The sequence below is a fragment of the Lolium perenne genome, chromosome 4 (assembly GCF_019359855.2).
Source record: "Lolium perenne isolate Kyuss_39 chromosome 4, Kyuss_2.0, whole genome shotgun sequence".
Classification (NCBI taxonomy): domain Eukaryota; kingdom Viridiplantae; phylum Streptophyta; class Magnoliopsida; order Poales; family Poaceae; genus Lolium; species Lolium perenne.
The window spans coordinates 397,566,108-397,584,291 of record NC_067247.2 but is presented as its reverse complement, the minus strand read 5'-3'; the positions used below and the strand labels follow the sequence as shown (position 1 = coordinate 397,584,291).

Below are 18,184 nucleotides of genomic sequence, written 5' to 3'. Positions count from 1 at the left end.
CTTCGCTAGGAAAGCGGATGGCGTCCTCCTTCTTCATGAGGCCAAGCCTCTTCAGCATGTTGGTGTCTTGGTTGGAGATTTTGGATCTCTCCCACTCAAGATCCTCGGCGGTCATCTTGGATTCCGGAGTACTGTGGCGGGTGAGTCGCGTGCGCGGTGGCATCAAAGGCAATGGGCAGAGCAATGTATGTGAGTGCGGAAGATCAGAGAGAGTTGGGCGCAGGGGAAGTTTTGCGAAGAGGAACAGGTGAGCGGCGCAAGCGAGGGGATGAACGGAGGTTGAAGAAAGGTTTATATAAGAATTGGGTGAAGAAGTGCGCCGTTGGATGAAGAAATCGTGTGGTGAGAATAGATCTTCTAGATACAAGGGTAAAAAGGTATTTTTACTGAGATAGGCGTTACCGTACGTGCGCCAGAAAAAGCGGAGGACGTGTGTCCCCCACTTGCACGACGTGTCAACGTGGTGCAAGCAATGGACCCACAGTGTAGAAACATCGCGACTATTCAACAGGGATGAAGTAAATTTGATTAAGGAAAGTATGTCGACAAGAAAAATAAAAGAAGATTGGCGATAGGAAGAATTATTCAATACTTCGAGAGCCTTTGATCAAATACAAGTTTTTGCCCAAATGCTCGGGGGCTACTTCGACAAAAAGTAAAATTTCGAGTATGGCATTATAGAAATTGCGGGAGCCTACAACCAAGCACAAGTCCTTGGCTGTAGCCTCGGGGGCTACTCCCATCGGGAGCGCTGTTCGCGCACCCGAGAGATAAAAAAAAAGAAGAAGAAGAGGAAAGAGATCATATTGGGAAATAATGACAATATAGCGGCAAGGTGGACTAAAATGTTGAGCCTACAACCAAGCACAAGTTCTTGGTTGTAGCCTCGGGGGCTACTCCCATCGGGAACGCTGTTCGCGTGCCCGATGAAATTAACAAAGGAAAAATAGAAAAGCAAGAGAGTATATTTCGAGTTATAATTAACTCTACATATACTCCCATCGGGAGAGCAATATAAGTCATATTTGACTCGATAAAATGTGCCATTCCAACAGCCGGAAAAGCACTCGACAATATATTCTCAGAACGCCGAAGTTGCGATCAATTTCTGAATGCCGCAAATTTGCGAAGGTAAGACCCCAGATCCGTTCTGCTGGGCGTGGCATCGCCAAAGACTGCGCTCTGCTACCTTTATCCGTATCAACAGATACGAAGAAAAATCCTAACGGACGCGTTAGGTACCCGATAAATTTGACTGGGACTCGACAGAATGGTAAGACCTTAAGCGGCACCTGTCGAAGTTTACACCAGTATCCCGAAATCATGTCCAGGGACGTGATTTTGAAGTAGGTTTTTGCGGATTGCCACTAGAGCAGTTAACTAGTACCTGATCCGTCAGATGAACTAGCCCCAACTACCATTATCCCTGTACAAAATAGAATTTTATGTGAAGAAATATAAAAGTTAAAGCTTTCGGGTAAAAATAAAACAGTGGAGATTTTCCCTGATTCTACGATTCAAGCAAAATCTCGGGGGTTACTGACATAGGCATCCCAAATGGGCCTGCCGAAGATAGTACCCGGGGTTTACTGGAGGCCCAATACTCGAAGAATAAGAAGGTTCGGAAGCCCAAAATCTATTAAGGAAAGATAGGAGTTGTAATAGGAAGTGTTATTTGTAATCTGGCGGGATGAGTTAGAAACCGTCCCGGACTCTGTAACTTGTATGGCACGAATCCCTCGGCTCCACCTCCTATATAAAGGGGGAGTCGAGGGACGAAGAAATAATCGAATCATTGTCTACAAACCCTAGTTTTCATAATCGTCGAGTACTTTTCGGCTGAAACCTTCGAGATCTACTTGCCCTCTACTTCCAACTAAACCCTAGCCTACAATCCATAGGCATTGACAAGTTAATCCCTTGTCAGGCGGCGCCCCTGGAGTCTTTCTGGAGTTTCGTCAATTGGTGTCGACGTTTTAGGTCAGGACGGCTTAAATAGACGAAGAGGCGGAGTCGGAGGGGCCACGGGGCCTCCTCACACTAGGGGGGCGCCCCCCTGGGCCGCGCCGCCCACACGTGTGGGGCCCCCAGGGCTCCCCTCTGGTCCCTCTCTGACTTTTTGGAAGCTTCCGGGAAAAATAAGGTTCTGGGCGTTGATTTCGTCCGATTCCGAGAATATTGCCCGAACAGCCTTTCTGGAACCAAAAACAGCAGAAAACAGGAACTGGCACTTCGGCATCTTGTTAATAGGTTAGTTCCGAAAAATGCATAAAAACATTATAAAGTGCGAGCAAAACATGTAAGTATTGTCATAAAACAAGCATGGAACATCAGAAATTATAGGTACGTTGGAGACGTATCACCGCCTCCCACAGCTGCTGCTCCAGTGCCCCCGCCGCTAACGCTCCAGCGTCTCCTGCCGCCGCTGCTCTAGCGCCTCCCGCCGCTCACCGTGAAGGAGCTCCCGCTCCATGCACAGGCGCTCCCACTCAGCACACCACTGCTCGTCCATATCCTCCGCCCGGCGCCGTGATGGCGTGTAACTCACACGTTCGTTGGGAACCCCAAGAGGAAGGTATGATGTGCACAGCAGCAAGTTTTCCCTCAGAAAGAAACCAAGGTTTATCGAACCATGAGGAGCCAAGAAGCACGTTGAAGGTTGATGGCGGCGGGATGTAGTGCGGCGCAACACCAGAGATTCCGGCGCCAACGTGGAACCTGCACAACACAACCAAAGTACTTTGCCCCAACGAAACAGTGAGGTTGTCAATCTCACCGGCTTGCTGTAACAAAGGGTTAACCGTATTGTGTGGAAGATGATTGTTTGCAAGAAAATAGTAAAACAAGTATTGCAGCAGATTTGTATTTCAGTGTAAAAGAATGGACCGGGGTCCACAGTTCACTAGAGGTGTCTCTCCCATAAGATAAAAGCATGTTGGGTGAACAAATTACAGTCGGGCAATTGACAAATAGAGAGGGCATAACAATGCACATACATGTCATGATAAATATAGTGAGATTTAATTGGGCATTACGACAAAGTACATAGACCGCCATCCAGCATGCATCTATGCCTAAAAAGTCCACCTTCAGGTTATCATCTGAACCCCTTCCAGTATTAAGTTGTAAAACAACAGACAATTGCATTAAGTATGGTGCGTAATGAAATCAACAACTACATCCTTAGACATAGCATCAATGTTTTATCCCTAGTGGCAACAGCACATCCACAACCTTAGAACTTTCTGTCACTGTCCCAGATATTAATAGAGGCATGAACCCACTATCGAGCATAAATACTCCCTCTTGGAGTTAAGAGCAAAAACATGGCCAGAGCCTCTACTAATAACGGAGAGCATGCAAGATCATAAACAACACATAGGTAATAACTTGATAATTAACTTGATAATTAACATAACATATAGTATTACAGATAGATGATCTTGATCATGTTAGGCAGCTCACAAGATCCAACAATGAAGCACAATGAGGAGAAGACAACCATCTAGCTACTGCTTTGGACCCATAGTCCAGGGGTGAACTACTCACTCATCACTCCGGAGGCGACCATGGCGGTGAAGAGTCCTCCGGGAGATGAATCCCCTCTCCGGCAGGGTGCCGGAGGAGATCTCCAGAATCCCCCGAGATGGGATTGGCGGCGGCGGCGTCTCTGTAAGGTTTTCCGTATCGTGGCTCTCGGTACTGGGGGTTTCGCGACAGAGGCTTTAAGTAGGCGGAAGGGCAGGTCAGGAGGCGACGCGAGGGGCCCACACGACAGGGCCGCGCGGCCAGGAGGTGGGCCGCGCCGCCCTGGCGTGTCGCCGCCTCGTCGCCCCACTTCGTTACGTCTTCGGTCTTCTGGAAGCTTCGTGGCAAAATAGGACCCTGGGCGTTGATTTCGTCCAATTCCGAGAATATTTCGTTACTAGGATTTCTGAAACCAAAAACAGCAGAAACAAAGAATCGGCTCTTCGGCATCTTGTTAATAGGTTAGTTCCAGAAAATGCACGAATATGACATAAAGTGTGCATAAAACATGTAGATATCATCAATAATGTGGCATGGAACATAAGAAATTATCGATACGTCGGAGACGTATCAGCATCCCCAAGCTTAGTTCTGTTCGTCCCGAGCAGGTAAAACGATAACAAAGATAATTTCTGAAGTGACATGCCATCATAACCTTGATCATACTATTTGTAAACATATGTAATGAATGCAGCGATCAAAACAATGGTAATGACATGAGTAAACAAGTGAATCATAAAGCAAAGACTTTTCATGAATAGTACTTCAAGACAAGCATCAATAAGTCTTGCATAAGAGTTAACTCATAAAGCAATAAATCAAAGTAAAGGTGTTGAAGCAACACAAAGGAAGATTAAGTTTCAGCGGTTGCTTTCAACTTGTAACATGTATATCTCATGGATAATTGTCAACATAGAGTAATATAACAAGTGAAATATGCAAGTATGTAGGAATCAATGCACAGTTCACACAAGTGTTTTGCTTCTTGAGGTGGAGAGAGATAGGTGAACTGACTCAACATAAAAGTAAAAAGAATGATCCTTCAAAGAGGAAAGCATCGATTGCTATATTTGTGCTAGAGCTTTTATTTTGAAAACATGAAACAATTTTGTCAACGGTAGTAATAAAGCATATGAGTTATGTAAATTATATCTTACAAGTTGCAAGCCTCATGCATAGTATACTAATAGTGCCCGCACCTTGTCCTAATTAGCTTGGACTACCGGATCATCGCAATACACATGTTTTAACCAAGTGTCACAATGGGGTACCTCCATGCCGCCTGTACAAAGGTCTAAGGAGAAAGCTCGCATTTTGGATTTCTCGCTTTTGATTATTTTCAACTTAGACATCCATACCGGGACAACATGGACAACAGATAGTGGACTCCTCTTTAATGCATAAGCATGTGGCAACAATTATTATTCTCATATGAGATTGAGGATATATGTCCAAAACTGAAACTTCCACCATGAATCATGGCTTTAGTTAGCGGCCCAATGTTCTTCTCTAACAATATGCATGCTCCAACCATTAAGGTGGTAGATCTCTCTTACTTCAGACAAGACGGACATGCATAGCAACTCACATGATATTCAACAAAGAGTAGTTGATGGCGTCCCCAGAAAACATGGTTATCGCACAACAAGCAACTTAATAAGAGATAAAGTGCATAAGTACATATTCAATACCATAATAGTTTTTAAGCTATTTGTCCCATGAGCTATATATTGCAAAGGTGAATGATGGAATTTTAAAGGTAGCACTCAAGCAATTTACTTTGGAATGGCGGAGAAATACCATGTAGTAGGTAGGTATGGTGGACACAAATGGCATAGTGGTTGGCTCAAGGATTTTGGATGCATGAGAAGTATTCCCTCTCGATACAAGGTTTAGGCTAGCAGGGTTATTTGAAAAAAACACGAGGATGAACGGTGCAGCAAAACTCACATAAAAGACATATTGTAAACATTATAAGACTCTACACCGTCTTCCTTGTTGTTCAAAACTCAATACTAGATATTATCTAGACTCTAGAGAAACCAAATATGCAAACCAAATTAGCAAGCTCTAAGTGTTTCTTCATTAATGGGTGCAAAGTATATGATGCAAGAGCTTAAACATGAGCACAACAATTGCCAAGTATCAAATTATTCAAGACATTTTAGAATTACTACATGTAGCATTTTCCAATTCCAACCATATAACAATTTAACGAAGAAGAAACTTCGCCATGAATACTATGAGTAAAGCCTAAGGACATACTTGTCCATATGCTACAGCGGAGCGTGTCTCTCTCCCATAAAGTGAATGCTAGGATCCATTTTATTCAAACAAAACAAAAACAAAAACAAACCGACGCTCCAAGCAAAGTACATAAGATGTGGCCGAATAAAAATATAGTTTCAGGGGAGGAACCTGATAATGTTGTCGATGAAGAAGGGGATACCTTGGGCATCCCCAAGCTTAGACGCTTGAGTCTTCTTAGAATATGCAGGGGTGAACCACCGGGGCATCCCCAAGCTTAGAGCTTTCACTCTCCTTGATCATATTGTATCATACTCCTCTCTTGATCCTTGAAAACTTCCTCCACACCAAACTCGAAACAACTCATTAGAGGGTTAGTGGACAATAAAAATTAACATGTTCAGAGGTGACACAATCATTCTTAACACTTCTGGACATTGCATAAAGCTACTGGACATTAATGGATCAAAGAAATTCATCCAACATAGCAAAAGAGGCAATGCGAAATAAAAGGCAGAATCTGTCAAAACAGAACAGTCCGTAAAGATGGATTTTATTAAGGCACCAGACTTGCTCAAATGAAAATGCCCAAATTTAATGAAAGTTGCGTACATATCTGAGGATCACTCACGTAAATTGGCTTAATTTTCTGAGTTACCTACAGAGAATTAGACCCAGATTCGTGACAGCAAAGAAATCTGTTTCTGCGCAGTAATCCAAATCTAGTATTCACTTTACTATCAAAGACTTTACTTGGCACAACAAAACATAAAACTAAGATAAGGAGAGGTTGCTACAGTAGTAAACAACTTCCAAGACTCAAATATAAAACAAAAATACTGTAGTAAAAACATGGGTTGTCTCCCATAAGCGCTTTTCTTTAACGCCTTTCAGCTAGGCGCAGAAAGTGTGTATCAAGTATTATCGAGAGATGGAGCATTGACATTACCTTGGGCTTTACCCTTACCTTTCTTGTCCTTTTTCTTACTCTTTGGCTTAGGGAATATATGGCTACCCCCGGGTGTAGAGGTAAATTTTAGGGTGCCTTCTCTCACGTCTATGGCTGCTCCCAATAGTTTCAGCAGGGATCTTCCGAGTGTGATTTGTCCTGTTCCTGCGCATTCAATGACAAGGTAATCAATGGATATTGTTCTCCAAAGAATGGTTGTATGCACACCCGCAGCTATCCTTTAGGAATTATAACAGAGTTATCAATAAGAGTTATTCCTTCTCCCCCTTCAGCGAATTCCCAAAGTTTCAAAGATTTATGAATACTCTTAGGCATTAGGCAAAATTCAGTCATAATATCACAATTAGCATGAAGAGTTTGGTCACCTATGACAATTTTAATAGTAGGATCCCACAATGAAGGTTCAGAGTTCACTAAAACTTGATCAAGACGGTTACGAATATATCCATAATTTTCATTTAAGCGAGATGCACTTGTCTCAAGAGTGTTTAATCTATTATAAATGCTAATAAGGGCTGAATCAAAGTTATTAGCTGAATCATGTGATGCAACCAACTTCTTTATGGCATTAAAAGCTTGATCCCCATTACAATGAAGGAAATCTCCTCCCACTAGAGCATCCAAGGCATATCTATAGCGAATCATAAGACCAAAATAAAAATTACTAAGGAGCAAACTTAGAGTCATTTGAGGTTCAGTTTTATGATAAGAAGTAAAAATCCTGGACCAAGCATCTTTAAAACTTTCCTCATCCCCTTGTTTAAAAGTAAAAACTAATTCCTCAGGTGAAGAAGTAACAGGTACAGAGCTAGACATGATAACAAAAGTAAACTAAATGCAAGTAACTAATTTTTTTTTGTGTTTTTGATATAGAATGCAAGACAGTAAATAAAGTAAAGCTAGCAACTAATTTTTTTGTGTTTTGATATAATGCAGCAAAAAAGTAGTAAATAAAATAAAGCAAGACAAAAACAAAGTAAAGAGATTGGGAAGTGGAGACTCCCCTTGCAGCGTGTCTTGATCTCCCCGGCAACGGCGCCAGAAAAAGAGCTTGATGGCGTGTAACTCACACGTTCGTTGGGAACCCCAAGAGGAAGGTATGATGCGCACAGCAGCAAGTTTTCCCTCAGAAAGAAACCAAGGTTTATCGAACCAGGAGGAGCCAAGAAGCACGTTGAAGGTTGATGGCGGCGGGATGTAGTGCGGCGCAACACCAGAGATTTCGGCGCCAACGTGGAACCTGCACAACACAACCAAAGTACTTTGCCCCAACGAAACAGTGAGGTTGTCAATCTCACCGGCTTGCTGTAACAAAGGGTTAACCGTATTGTGTGGAAGATGATTGTTTGCAAGAAAACAGTAAAACAAGTATTGCAGCAGATTTGTATTTCAGTGTAAAAGAATGGACCGGGGTCCACAGTTCACTAGAGGTGTCTCTCCCATAAGATAAAAGCATGTTGGGTGAACAAATTACAGTCGGGCAATTGACAAATAGAGAGGGCATAACAATGCACATACATGTCATGATAAATATAGTGAGATTTAATTGGGCATTACGACAAAGTACATAGACCGCCATCCAGCATGCATCTATGCCTAAAAAGTCCACCTTCAGGTTATCATCCGAACCCCTTCCAGTATTAAGTTGTAAAACAACAGACAATTGCATTAAGTATGGTGCGTAATGTAATCAACAACTACATCCTTAGACATAGCATCAATGTTTTATCCCTAGTGGCAACAGCACATCCACAACCTTAGAACTTTCTGTCACTGTCCCAGATATCAATGGAGGCATGAACCCACTATCGAGCATAAATACTCCCTCTTGGAGTTAAGAGCAAAAACTTGGCCAGAGCCTCTACTAATAACGGAGAGCATGCAAGATCATAAACAACACATAGGTAATAACTTGATAATTAACATAACATAGTATTCTCTATCCACCGGATCCCGACAAACACAACATATAGTATTACTGATAGATGATCTTGATCATGTTAGGCAGCTCACAAGATCCAACAATGAAGCACAATGAGGAGAAGACAACCATCTAGCTACTGCTATGGACCCATAGTCCAGGGGTGAACTACTCACTCATCACTCCGGAAGCGACCATGGCGGTGAAGAGTCCTCCGGGAGATGAATCCCCTCTCCAGCAGGGTGCTGGAGGAGATCTCCAGAATCCCCCGAGATGGGATTGGCGGCGGCGACGTCTCTGTAAGGTTTTCCGTATCGTGGCTCTCGGTACTGGGGGTTTCGCGACGGAGGCTTTAAGTAGGCGGAAGGGCAGGTCAGGAGGCGACGCGAGGGGCCCACATGACATGGCCGCGCGGCCAGGAGGTGGGCCGCGCCGCCCTGGCGTGTCGCCGCCTCGTCGCCCCACTTCGTTACGTCTTCGGTCTTCTGGAAGCTTCGTGGCAAAATAGGACCCTGGGCGTTGATTTCGTCCAATTCCGAGAATATTTCGTTACTAGGATTTCTGAAACCAAAAACAGCAGAAAACAGCAACTGGCTCTTCGGCATCTTGTTAATAGGTTAGTTCCAGAAAATGCACGAATATGACATAAAGTGTGCATAAAACATGTAGATATCATCAATAATGTGGCATGGAACATAAGAAATTATCGATACGTCGGATACGTATCACGCCGCCGCGCCTCTTCCTCCGTGGCGGCATCGAACACCGCTATGGTGTCGGCCAGCGCCACCTCCTCCCACGCTTCATTCTCCACTGCTTCGAGGTCGACGTCGAACTCCTGCGGTGGTGGATGTGGTGGTGGAGACGGTGGTGGAGGGAACTGGCCGGCGCCGACGCGGTTCATCATTACGTAGGTGGTGTGTATACGACGAGGGATGTGCTTGCGGCGGAGAAAGGGGTGCCGGTGGTTGTGGTGGCTACCATTGAGCGGGGGAGGACTTTTATATACGACGGCGTCGCGAGAAGAGGCGGGAAGAGGCTAGAAGAGGCCGGAAGAAAGAGCGGGAACGCGCGGTGGCGTGCGAACACCGGAAACGCATGGAGGTTGCATAGCACCGACGAGACGTCTCGCCTGCCCCTCCATCGCCATTCAGGCAAAGCTGCGAAGCTTCGTTCGTGTGCCGCTGACGCGTCGGGCCCGTGTCTTCTTGCCTGGCTTTTCGTTGTGTCCGGCATGCCCAGAGCGTCCCCTGTGGATCAGGGACGGGCTCGGGAGGTCGGACACCGTATTGAGCGCCCAATGGAAGGAGGCGCGCGGCTAGAAACGAAAAATTATCCGACGCGCCCTAAATACCTTGGCGGTCGCTTTTAGGAACGCGGCTGGAGATGCTCTTACAATCCAAGGGCTAACTTATTTCTGGAAATGGCTCCTTGGTTGCATGATCTCCTTGGCACCAGTGTTCAAGCTCTTGTCCATGGAACATGCCTGTATTTTACTTTTTTTTTCTTGTTTATTCTTATTCTTTTTTTGTTTATGTTTTCTGTTTTCCTTTTTTTCCCAATTCATGATAGTTCAAAATTTAAAACATTCAAACATTAAAATTGTTCAACATTTGATTTTTTTTCAAAATTTTAAAATGTTCAAATTCGAAAATGTTCATATTTTGGAAAGTATTAGCTTTTTGAAAAAAAATCACATTTAAATAAATGTTCATACTAAAAAATGTTCATATTTTGAAAAATATCATTGTTTTGGAAAATATTTTTTCTCAAATTTTAGATACTATTCAACTTATAAATTTGTTCATACTCAAAAAATTGTTCGACTCAGGTTTTGAAAATTTTCATATTTAAAATGTTCAAATTTAGAAAACACAACAAAAAAACAGAAAACATTAGAGAAAAAGAAAAACAAAGAATCAAAACAAAAAACATTAGGCCAGGCTAACACCTAGCGTGGGGGTGTGCGGCTTGTGCTATATCATCTCCGTGGTTGGCGTATAGGAATAGGGTTGTAAATGGTACGGATAATTTCCGCGCTCCGAATCCACATCTGTATCCATTTTTGAGGATATGGTATGCACTTTTAGAAATTCGACGGATATGGATGCGGATGCGTATAGTGGTCAAGAGGATATCCGGCGGATACGGTAGCGGATATGGTATTGATACTATCCGACGGATACGGATTATCCGCCATTTTTTGCGGATTATCCGAGGTTCACAAAGAGGATAATCCGAGAAAATGAGCCCAACTCTAAATATTTAGACAATATAGTTAGTTCATCGGCTAAAATATGTATGTTATTAGCACGTAATTCTGTTTTATTGTACGAACAAGTGTGTATATTTAACTATAGTCTATAATTACAAACATATTTTACATAAAAAAGCATATTTCTATTTTTTATATGTATATTTGCTTAATAATCCGCTTCCGATCCGAGTCCGGTCCGAATCCGTACCATATCCGTAATCCGATATAATCCGCATCCGACTATTATCCGCTACGATCCGAATCCGTTACAAAAATATGGTAAAGGATATGGTAATAGCAGTATCCGATCCGATCCGATCCGTTTACATCCCTATATAGAACCACCTATAGGATCGCCGTTTCTACACATCAACCAGGTCGGCCCAGTTAGGTGCGGGCCATTTTCTTTTTCTAGTTTCTTTTGCTGTTTTTTTTTGTTTTTTCCTGTTTCCATTTTTTTCTTTTCTGTTTCTTTTTCTTGTATGAATTTAATCTTTTCAAATTTATAAAATATCTAGATATTTGAAATGTTGAGATTTAAAAAATATTCATTTTTATAAAATATGCATATTTTTTAAAAAAAATCAAAAAATGAAAATTTGGAAAAAAAATCAATATTGAAAATGTTTAAGTTAGAACAATATTCAAATTAAAAAAATATTTTTTGAAAAATGTTTATATTTGAAAATTGTTCATATCCAAAAAATTTGCTAATTCGAAAACTTTTCAAATTTGGAAACATAAAAAAATTAAATTGTTCAGATCCAAAAAATGTTTAAATTCAAATTATCTGAATTCGAAAAATAACAGAGAAAAAGTGGAAAGAAAAAATGAGAAAGAAAAAAAAAGAAAACTGGGCCAGCCCAACTTCCCCGCCTAGGTGTGCGATGTTCGGTACATGGCCACCACCATGTCGGCAGACAGGAACTTCGGGGAACTCCCGGGGAGTGCCTACCTATCGGTTCATAGGGTACGGGATGGATGCATCGCCTGAAGGTTTAACATGCCACAGGCTTGCGTTAAAACCACCATCTCCACATAATTTCCATCAATTTTATTGAATCTGAACAAATTTAAATTTAAATAGATTCCGAATCTGAGCAAAATATAATTTTAAATAAAATTCGAATCTGAGCAAAAGTAGTTTTGAAAAAAAAATCTGAATCTGAGCAAAATTTGCATCAATTTTATTTAAAATGAACAAATTTATATTTAAATAGATTCCGAATGTAAGCAGAAATTCTTCCGAATCTAATTCAATGGCGATTCTCCAGAGTGTTATAGTACTCTGAGGTTGAAATTTATATTTTAAATAGATTCCGAATGTGAGCAGAAGTTCAAGTTCCGAATCTAATTCAAGGGCGATTCTCCGAGTATATAGTACTTCCGTCCGAGCCGATCCCCAGATCTCCGCTAATCCAATATCGATAGTTAGGGTTTTCTCGCATACAGAAAGCAGAGCGGCGGTTAGGAAAATCAAGCCTCTCCGACTGTACGCGTGTAGCGCCTGAGCGATGTTCGCGAGGACGGCTATAGCTGATAGGAGGAGGAGCATGGAAGCCAAGGAGAAGGGTGTTTTGGAGAAGGCGGCTGTCAGCAAGGAGAAGCAGACGCAGGCGGTGATCCAGCCCTCAAAGCCGCCATTTGTTGAGGCGGCGCTTGCAGCATTTGGGGCAAGAAGGAAGAAGGAGAGGGAATCTGAACCTCAAGAGGCCCGTACGGACAGTAATGCATACGAGGCTAAACTATACCGCAAGTTCTGGAATGATAACTACGCCGCCCTAGAGCGTGCTTCTTACGAGGACACAAGTAAGTAACCCATTGCCTGCTATCTTAACACCCCCTTGCTTGCTATATTAGCTCTGCTGCAACCCATTGCTTGCTATCTTGACTCTGCAGTTAGTACTGAATTCGCTAGCCATCGATACTGCAGCGCCCACTGCTAGTTATCTTGACTCTGCAGTAACCCATTGCTTGCTAGAAATACTGCAGTAACCCATTGCTTGCTATTTTAACTCTGCAGTAAGTAAATTTGTTAATCAATCAATATTGCAGCACCCTTGGGTAGCTATCTTAATTCCGCACTAGCTAAGTTTGCTAACAATCAATACTGCAACACCCATTGCTTGGTATCTTAACTCTTCAGTAACTAAATTCGTGAACCATCAATTCTGCAGCACAAATCCCTCCAATGTGCTTCACCGACTCAAGGGACCTGGATTGCACATTCATCAGCATGCAGCCAACTCTCCAGGTCTTCTCCATTAAGATCGAGGAAGTGACAGGGGGCTTGGACTGGCCGCTTGATGTCTATGGCGTGGTCGCGGTGCGTGATGTGGTGGATCACAAGCGTAATGTCATCTTTTACCACGAAAGGGACAATTGCCAAACTGTTCACTCTGAGGTTTGTATATATTTGCACTTCCATGTGTATATTTACCCTAGCTGTAACAGTTTGTACTTAATACTGCCAACTCGTATCATTTTTGCATGCTGCCAACTTGTAGATCAGATCTGGTGCAAGCATGCAAGTTGATACATTTGAACCCAGTGATTATGTCTTTTGTGTGTCAGTAGATTCTACATTTCCACCTAGTGTAATTGTGTGCATTTAGGATGTCAATGTTGTGCATATTTTCATGTATTTAGGCAGTCCTATAGAGCAGTTTTGAGAGAAAAAAAACATCATGCTCTGATTTTGTAAAGCAAAGAAAATAATACAAACGAGTTCCAATGCCTGGGGTTAACAGCTATTACAAGGAGCATACTAGCCAACTAATATAACCCTCCCAGAAACTCACTCCCCACCCACACAACTAAAGTTTTAGTTCAGCAGACACAAGGAACAAGCATACAACTCCAGACTGAAAGCGGAACACAGCACTACCAAAAAGCCCAACTCTGAAACAACAAAACACAAGTTTGCTTTTTTTGTTCTTCAGACAGTTACTGTCTTCTGACTCCCTTCCTGATCTTGCGAATTCTGTGTTTAGCTTCCTGCACCACCCAGTCAAAGACATCCTGTGTCCTTTAATCCCATAGAGGCCTCCAAAGCTGGATGAAAGGAAGTATGTGGAAAATAGAATCAGAGGCTTGATGAAGAACCTTCCCTTCAAAAATCAGCTTGTTCATAATGGTCAAGATAGAGCACATAGACATAGCCACTCCAATCCAGGTCAAATTGAAGGCAACAGGTTCTTCATATCTGGATAGAGATAGCAAATCCAGGTTAGAGTGAGGGGCACTAGGCCAATCCACCATCTCCCTGATGAACGCCCATATAAAGCAGGCCATGGGACTAGTAAAACACAAATGGTCTAGAGATTCTAGATCATCACAAAGAGGGCATTTGCCAGTAGTAGGGCCTTTCTAGTTAGAATTTGTTCCCTGGTAGGAAGATAATTGTTTTTCATAGATATCTTCAATTTTCAGATTTTGCCAATTTCAATGTTAGAAACTTCCCTGTAAGCCAACCTTCTAATCTTCTATACATAGATTTATTTGCCCCCCCCTGCCTTTTTTTTATTCAAAGGCCATTTCACCGTCTTTCTCCTCAGAGAGGAAAACATGCTGAATTTAATCCATCAAAACTCCCCAAGCTTCCATATCAGTACTCCCAAAAGATCTTTTGAAGGAAATGTCCCAGCTATGGGAATTAAGATCATAGTTGTCAGCAACAGATGCTTCAAGCTTGACAACAGCCCAAAACAGTCAAGGGAACATTAACCTTAGCGGAACCTGGCCAACCCAGATATCATGACAAAATCTGGTCCTTTGCCCATTGCCTACCACATGGATAGCTCCCCACTCATACTTCTTCACAGATTGGAACCCATTCCAGAATCGAGAGCCCTTGGACTCATTCATCAGGATGGATTCTCCATTTCTTAAGGTCCTATAGAGCAGTGACTCCAACTTCTAACAGAACCCTCACTGTTCCCTTAAGAATTCGAGTCTCTTTAAATCATCTCTCAGGAAGCGCTGCCAAACTGTGTAATACATAGCTTGGTCTGTTAGCGTAATTTTCTTTTCTTGCATGTGATAGTTTCTTGTGTTCTGTTGTGATTTCTTGCTTGAAAGTATTTTATCATTGGCTGGGAGGCACTGGCAAAGAAGATTCATTAAATAGTCTTAAATTCATCAGAAGAATAGCTTACTAAAGACATCACCAAATGGCAATATACCACCAGCAAGTATTGAGAAAGCTGGCTGCAGGGACCATGCTTGCTCAGGAATTTGCCTGGGGCTCTTGTTTGTTTTAACTGGGTCCTCAATAGCTGGTTGGTTGAATCCCAGAAAACTTCAACAAAGACCAGTGGCACAGAGATGCTAAAACCAGAGGAGGAACAGAGCAAACATTCAGTCATACAAGTGCATTCAGGAAACATGAAGGCAGTTTTGAGGGTGATCTTCCACTCATCTTCCACTCCTAGGAGATTTGTAATTACAACTCTTTCTTTTCAATGAAATGAAGCGCAAAGGTCCTTTGCGTTTTCTCGAAAAAAACTAGAGGCGGGATAATGTGTAACCCGCAAATACACCCATGAAAACCCACAAAACATACCCCGGTTCTATATTCAGTCATACAATTGTGCGTCAAAAACAATTTGTGAGGAAATTGATCACGCTTGAATTTAGCTTCCTAAAAAAATCCTGTCTGATGGCTGTGGAGAACATTGCAGTAATTACAGATAAAGACCTTCAGAATGAGTAACAAATTGAGTGCAAACTATAATTACCACTATTGTCTTTTACCTGTAGATCAGAACTGTTGCAAGCATGCATGTTAGTGAACTTAACCTTTCTAAGTTGGCGAAAGTTTGTTCCTTCTACGATCTGTGATTATATCCTTTGTGTGTCAGTGTAGTCTGTACATTTGGACCTACTGTAATTGTGGTGCATTTAGGATGCCAATTCTGGGCAGTCCTATAGAGCAGTGACTCCAACTTCTAAAAGAATCATGACTGTTATCTTAAGAATTTGAGTTTCTCTAAATCTTTTCTTGGGATGAGCTGTCTGACTGTTGAATCCATAGCTTGGTCTGTTTGTGTAATCTCCATTTTTTTGTATGTTATAGTTTCTTGTGTTCTACTCCGATTTCTTTCTTGAATGTATTTCATCATCGGTTGTGAAGCACTGGCAAATTGTGAGGAAACTGACCATACTTGAAATTAGCTTCCATCAAAATTCTGTCTAACAGCAAAGAAGATTTGTGAAATAATCATAAATTCATCAGCATTGAGTTGCTTTAACAGTCTGTATTTTGTACTGCCAACTCATGTTACATATAGTAGCATGTTGCCCACACACTGATACAGGAACACAAATAAAAAGTGAGAACATAATCTGGCAAATCAGTACACTTTTTTTATTGTTAGATCATCGGTTGTGTGTGACCAGGAAAGCATATGATGACTCGCCTGTCCAACTGTTGAATCTATAGCTTGGTTTGTTTCTGTGATCTTCTTTTCTTGTATGTGATAGTTTCTTGCGTTCTATTCTGATTTCTTGCTTGAAAAGTATTTCATCATCGCCCTTTTTTTTGTACACCTAAACAGTATGTTCTTTGAGTCTTTACTGTTAATGAATGAAATAATTTATTTATGCATTTGTATGTTGCATGCAGGATCCGTTTCTTGCATTCTATTCTGATTTCTTGCTTGAAAAGTATTTCATCATCGCCCTTTTTTTTGTACACCTAAACAGTATGTTCTTTGAGTCTTTACTGTTAATGAATGAAATAATTTATTTATGCATTTGTATGTTGCATGCAGGATCCGTTTCTGTCGCTTACAGGTCCTACCCGGGCTGTTGTAGTGACAGTACATCCCACCTATTTCGAGGTGGATTTGAAGGTGAAAGGTACTGTGGAGTCAGATGATAAAGATCTTAGTTTGTTAGCACTGTGTTATACAAGTCATGGCCCATGTACATCATGTGACATTACTCGTGTTGCGACTAGCAAACTTAGCACCTTGAAATTTAACTTCGGCCATATTCTCAATTCTGTGGAGGCAACAATTACTGTTGATATTCTGGCGGGACAGTGGCCAAAGGAATATACAAAGGGCTTGTTCACTGCCAGCACTGGAAGTCTTAGAAGGAAGGAGCTGACTCTAGTATCTTTTGAAGATGGTAATCTACCTATTGAAGATGGTGAACTGAAGCTTGCACGACGAGTAGTTTCTGTTGAGCTTGTTGCACCTGAGGAAGGCAAGTTTAAACCAAAGCTGCTAGTTTCTATGAAAGCACTCAATGTCAATGAGAATGGCAAGGTGGAACGCCTTCTGAGCTTCAAGCCCAAGAGCCAAGGTCGAAACAGTAGAATCATCAAGTTTGACCAATTTGAGATGAAAGTCAGTGTGGCTTGGTCTCTTCTCTCTACCTTTAGGGGTATCTACGAGAATGCCATGTCAGCTCAATCTGTCTAAGTATGTCCTTAGCTAAATGCTTGTCCTAGTACTAAGCTCTGTCTATGTGTTAACTTTAGATGCATCTGAACGTCTGTACTAAGCTCTCTCTATGTGCTGACTTGCACCTGTTGCATGCACCTTACTATTAGCATTTGTTTCATTTGGTGCTCTTGCTTCGAGTTTGCCATTCATTAGTATCTGTTCTATTTGGTAGCTCCTACATTGCCTTTGTTTCATCTGTTAGCTCAGTTTGCCAAGAACATTGACAATTTTGGCACTCCTGCAGTTCTGTTCGAAAGAGCACCTGAAAGCAATAGTTTATAGCTAACGGTATCAAGAACAGAGCTCACATCACAAAATCTCATCTAGACGTAATACACAGGTTCTTGTTTCCCCTTTGATACTATCGTACCAAACTACAGAATCCCTAAACAGTAAACAAACTGCTCGAGCACTATCGTACCAAACTAAAGAATCCATAAAAAGTATTTTCTGCACCTGGACCGTGGGTACTAGTCTGTTTGCATCTAGCAGCTTAGAGCATCTCCAGTCGCGTCCCCCAAACCGCGCCGGATTGAGCGTTTGGGGGACGTGTTTTGTTCGTTCGTGCCGCGTTTGGGAGACATCGCTCCCCAGCCGCGTCCCCCAAACACCGCCCCCAAATAAATATTGGTGCACGAAAATAAAAGTTTTCATTCAGATTTGATTATCTATACCTCTATATCTATCTATATCTATACCTAATCTATACCTAATAATAAAGAAAATAAGGCTTCTTGTCGGTCCGTCTATTTTTGCCCTGGATTTTCGTCCTAATTACATGACATGCCACCGGTAAGTCATAAAGA

At 42.0% G+C, this 18,184-nt stretch overlaps 1 protein-coding gene across 1 annotated transcript; it reads left to right on the top strand.

The window, feature by feature from the left end:
- Positions 1-12,352: 12,352 nt before the first annotated feature.
- On the top strand, positions 12,353-17,491 carry LOC127349324 (uncharacterized). The gene is made up of 3 exons (XM_051375061.2): positions 12,353-12,732; positions 13,101-13,327; positions 16,698-17,491. Exons 1-3 carry the CDS (start codon positions 12,438-12,440, stop codon positions 17,352-17,354), a joined length of 1,179 nt encoding a protein of 392 aa, XP_051231021.1. The 5' UTR covers positions 12,353-12,437; the 3' UTR covers positions 17,355-17,491.
- Positions 17,492-18,184: the final 693 nt, after the last annotated feature.